At 53.1% G+C, this 4,986-nt stretch overlaps 1 protein-coding gene and 1 long non-coding RNA gene across 2 annotated transcripts in view; one reads left to right on the forward strand and one right to left on the reverse strand.

Annotated features, from left to right (window-relative positions):
- Positions 1-2,056, forward strand: part of LOC117438113 (apolipoprotein E-like) — an 8,961-nt gene extending 6,905 nt beyond the window's left edge. The window contains exon 5 of the mRNA XM_034073529.1: positions 2,027-2,056. Within this exon, the coding sequence (XP_033929420.1) occupies positions 2,027-2,056 (30 nt within the window). The remainder of the gene's footprint in view (positions 1-2,026) is intronic.
- Positions 2,057-4,130: 2,074 nt separating this feature from the next.
- LOC115947134 (uncharacterized) lies at positions 4,131-4,602 on the reverse strand. The gene is made up of 3 exons (XR_004081092.2): positions 4,433-4,602; positions 4,309-4,358; positions 4,131-4,234 (listed from the first exon to the last, which is right to left on the reverse strand). It is a non-coding gene; the product is annotated as an uncharacterized lncRNA (long non-coding RNA).
- Positions 4,603-4,986: the final 384 nt, after the last annotated feature.

Raw genomic sequence — 4,986 nt, forward strand, 5'->3', positions numbered from 1 at the left:
CTTGCGGAGGGGGCGGGGCTAGAGGGGACCCGGAGGAGGGAGGGGGAGGGGGAGGAAAGGACCCGGATGTGGGAGGGGGGGGGAGGAGGATTTTGGGGTGGAAAAGGGCGGAAATGGGGTCGGGGAGGGGGGGGGAGGGGAAAGAGGATGTTTGGGGGTGAGAATGGGGTGAAAAACGGTGGAAATGGGGTTTTTGGGGTGAAAAAGTGTGAAAATGGGGATTTTGGGGTGAAAAAATGCCAAGAATGGGGGTTTTGGGGTGAAAAACGCTGAAAATGGGGCTTTTTGGGTTGAAAAACTGTGAAAATGGGGTTTTGGGGTGAAAAATGTGGAAAATGGTGATTTCTGGGGTGAAAAACGCTAAAAATGGGGGATTTTGGGGTGAAAACCGCTGAAAATGGGGTTTTTTGGGCTGAAAATGGGGATTTTGGGGTGAGAAATGTGGAAAATGGGGTTTTTGGAGGTGGAGAACATCAAGAATGGAGGTTTTTTGGGGTGAAAAATGTCCAAACTGGTGGCAGAGAACAATAAAATGGGGTTAAAACGTTAAAAATGAGGTTTTGGGGTGAAAACCCTCAAAAATGGTGTTTTTGGTGTAAAATGTGAATAATTGGGTGAAAAATGTCCGAAATGGGGTTTTTTGGGGTTAAAAACGTCAAAAATGGGGTTTTTAGGGGTGAAAACCATTAAAAATAGGGGGTTTTGGGTAAAAACCGTAAAAAATTGGTGGTTTTGGGTGAAAAACATCAAAAAATGGGTGTTTTTGGGTGGAGAACCATAAAAATGGGGATTTTGGGGTGAAAATCATCAAATATTGGGTGGGGAAGCTCAAAAATGAGGTTTTTTTGGGGTGAAAACCCCCAAAATGGGGAGGTTTGGGGTTAAAACATCAAAAATGGCTTTTTGGGTGAAATAAACCCAAAATGGGGGGTTTGGGGCTGAAAATCATCAAATATGGGCTGGAGAACCTCAAAAATGATGGTTTTGGGGTGAAAAACCTTCAAAATGGGGGATTTTGGGGTGAAAACCAACAAAAATGGGTTTTTTTTGGGTGGAAAACATTAGAAATAGGGATTTTGGGTGGAGAATCCCAAAAGTCATCACTGGGCACCCAAAAAAACCCTTTTTTCACCCAAAACTACCCAAAATCCACCTTTTTTCACCCCAAAACAGCTCTTGGACCCAAAATCCTCATTTTTCACCCCAAAACCGGCCCCTTGACCCAAAATCCCTGTTTTTCACCCCAAACCCCTCCCCCCTCCTCCCCCTCGGACTTTGCCCCCCCAGCCCCTCCCCCCCCGGCCCCGCCCCCCCCAGTGCCCATAAACGGGGGCGCCGCGGAGGGGGGAAGGGCCGGAGAGCGGAGCTCAGGTGGGGGAGGGGAGGGGAGGGTTTGGGGTGAAAAACAGGGATTTTTGGGTGGTTTTGGTGGGTTTGGGGTAATTTTGGGTAATTTTGGGCGATTTTGGTTAATTTTGGTTGGCTTTGGGGGAGTATGGGTAATTTTGAGTGGTTTTGGGTGATTTTTGGGTGGTTTTGGGTAATTTTGGGTGATTTTGGATGATTTTTGGTGATTTTGGGGTGTTTTTGGGTAATTTTGGGTGGTTTTGGTTGATTTTGGATGGTTTTGGGTAGTTTTTGTTGATTTTGGGTAATTTTGGGGGGTTTTGGGGTATTTTGGGTGACTTTTGGTAATTTTGGGTGATTCTGGGCAGTTTTCGGTGATTTTGGATGATTTTGGGTGGGTTTGGGTAATTTGGGTAATTTTGGGTGATTTTGGGTCGTTTTGGGTGTATTTTGCTATTTTTGGGTGGGTTTGGGTGTTTTTAGGTGCTTTTGGGTGATTTTGGGTAATTTGGGGCAGTTTTAGGGGTTTTTTGGTCTATTTTGGGGTGGTTTTAGATATTTTTGGGTATGTTTAGGACGATTTTGGTGATTTCAGGCTGTTTTGGGCCGATTTTGGGTGGTTTTCAGCTGCTTTTGGGTCTTTTGGGTGCTTTTTTGTGTTGTTTTTGTTGGTTTTTAGGTGCTTTTGGGTGTTTTTGGCTATTTTTGACCTGGTTTGGGTGGTTTTGGGGACTTTTGGGTGGTTTTGGGCTGGTTTGGGCTGTTTGAGGCGGTTTTAACCTATTTTGGGTTTATTTTGGGTGATTTTGGCTGATTTTGGGTGTTTTTGGGTGATTTTTGTGTGTTTTTGGGGTGATTTTGGGCAATTTTGGGTGTTTTTTGCCCATTTTTGCCCATTTTCACCCGTTTTCGGCTGTTTCTGACCCATTTTGAGGCTGTTTCAGGTGTTTTCAGGCTCTCTCCAGGTCTCACCATGGCTGCGCTGCCCCTCCCCCTACTGCTGAGTGCCCTGCTGCTGCTGTGCTCCAGTGAGACCCATAGAGACCCATAGAGCCCCATAGAGACCCATAGAGACCCATAGAGACCCATAGAGACCCCATAGAGACCCCATAGAGACCCATAGAGACCCATAGAGACCCATAGAGACCCATAGAGACCCATAGAGCCTCATAGAGACCCCATAGAGACCCCATAGAGACCCATAGAGACCCATAGAGACCCCATAGAGACCCATAGAGACCCCATAGAGACCCCATAGAGACCCATAGAGACCCATAGAGCCCCATAGAGACCCCATAGAGACCCATAGAGACCCCATGGAGAACCAAAGAGCCCCATAGAGACCCCATAGATCCCCATAGATCCCCATAGATCCCCATAGAGCCCCATAGAGCCCCATAGAGCCCCATAGATACCCCATAGACCCCATAGATCCCCATAGAGACCCCATAGAGCCCCATAGCTTCCCCCTCTCACTCTCTCTCCCCTCCCCCACAGGCTCCTGCTCCGCCCCTCCCCCCTCCCCCACCCCTCCCCCCCCCCGCCCCCCTCCTGCCCCTCCCCCACATCCGCGAGTATTTGGGATCCATCACTGGGAACTTCCTGGAGCATCTGGACCTGCCCCGAGCACATAACAGGATCCGGTGAGGGGGAGGGGCTGACCCATAAGTGTGATCTATGGGGCTGGGGCTGCCCCATAGCGACCCATAGAGACCCATAAGTGGGATCTGTGGGGCTGGGGATGACCCATAGAGACCCATAAGTGAGATCTATGGGGCTGGGAATGGGGGGGGATGACCCATAGAGACCCATAAGTGGGATCTATGGGGCTGGGGATGACCCATAGAGACCCATAAGTGTGGCCTGTGGGGCTGGGAATGTGGGGGGATGACCCATTGAGACCCATAAGTGTGTCCTATGGGGCTGGGAATGTGGGGGGATGACCCATAGAGACCCATTAGTGTATTCTATGGGGCTCATAATGTGGGGGGCTGACCCATAGAGACCCATAAGTGTGTCTTATTGGGCTGGGAATGTGGGTGGCTGCTCCATAGAGACCCATTAGTGTATTCTATGTGGCTCATAATGTGGGGGCTGACCCATAGTGATCCATAAGTGTGTTCTATGGGGCTGGGAATGTGGGGGGCTGACCCATAGCGATCCATAGTGACCCATAGCGACCCCTAAGTATGTCCTATGGGTCTGGGACCATGTGAGTCAGCCCCATAGCCCATTCCTATGGGTCCAGGACCATGTAGGGCAGCCCCATAGCCCCCCATAACCAACTTCTATGGGTCTGCCCCATAACCCCCTTCCAATGGGGCAGCCCCATATCCCCCATAGCCCCCTCTTTGCTATGGGGCAGCCCCATAACCCCCTCCTATGGGTCCAGGACCATGTGGGTCTGCCCCATAGCCCCCATAACCCCTATGGGTCAGCCCCATAACCAAGTTCTATGGGTCTGCCCCATAACCCCCTTCCAATGGGGCAGCCCCATAGGCCCCCATAACCCCCCCTTTGCTATGGGTCAGCCCCATGACCTCTATGGGTCAGCCCCATGACCTCTCTGGCCCCGCCCCATGACCTCTGTCTGGCCCCGCCCCATGACCTCTGTCTGACCCCGCCCCCAGCTCCGCCTATGCCGAAGGAGCCTCTGCCCTCCTGACCTACACTGGGATCCTCACGGACCAGCTCTACCATTGGTGGAGGGGTGACCCCTGACCCCGTGACCTCGGCGTGACCCCCGCGGCTCCGCCCACAATAAACACCTGGCTCCCCATTGGTCAGCTCCGATGGGGGGAGGGGTTTATTCAAATGAGGGCGTGACCTCGTCTTGACCCCGCCCCCTTCACACCAGTTCTCCTTCCGGGGTCACGAGGGGCGGGACCTGGAGGGGGCGGGGTTAAACGGGTCACGTGGGGTCAAGCCACGCCCCCTCCCACGTGGCCCCGCCCCCTTTACCTCCTCATATCCGCCCCATTCATCGTCGGCTTCTGATTGGTCGAAGGCTCCTGAGCCAATAGGAGAGCAGCTCGAGGGGGTGGGCGGGGTTAACGGAAGCCCCGCCCCCACTTCCGGTACTCACCCACTTCCGGTTCCGGTCCGTACTCGTTGCCTGCCCCTCCCCCGATTCCTTTAGGCGGTGGGGACACTTCCGGTTCCGCCCCCCGGAAGTGACGTCGGCGGCACCAGAGGGTCACGCCCAAGATGGCGGCGAGCAGGGAGCAGGCCAAGGCCGCGAGGGGCCACGTGGGGTCCGCGGGGGCTGATGGGAAACCGGAAGTGGGAACCCGAAATGGGAAACCGGAAGTGGGAAACAGGAACTGAGAAACCGGATGTGGGAAAGAGAAAGTGGGAAACCGGATGTGGGAAGCCGGAAGTGGGAAACAGGAAGTGCAAAAACCGGAAGTAGGAAACCGGAAATGAGAAACCGAAAGTGAGAAAACGGATATAGAAAACAGGAAGTGGGAAACCGGAAGCGCTCGGAACCGGAAGTGGGGGGGGTGGAGTCTCACCTACAGGGGCCGCTGTTGGCCCCGCCCCCTCCTCCGGCCAATCCTGGGGCAGCTCTGTCGGTGGGAGGGGGGAAACAACCACGTGATCAGCTCAACTTCCGGTTCAAACCCCGCCTACTTCCGC

This window comes from Melopsittacus undulatus (genome assembly GCF_012275295.1).
Source record: "Melopsittacus undulatus isolate bMelUnd1 chromosome 26 unlocalized genomic scaffold, bMelUnd1.mat.Z SUPER_26_unloc_1, whole genome shotgun sequence".
Taxonomy (NCBI): domain Eukaryota; kingdom Metazoa; phylum Chordata; class Aves; order Psittaciformes; family Psittaculidae; genus Melopsittacus; species Melopsittacus undulatus.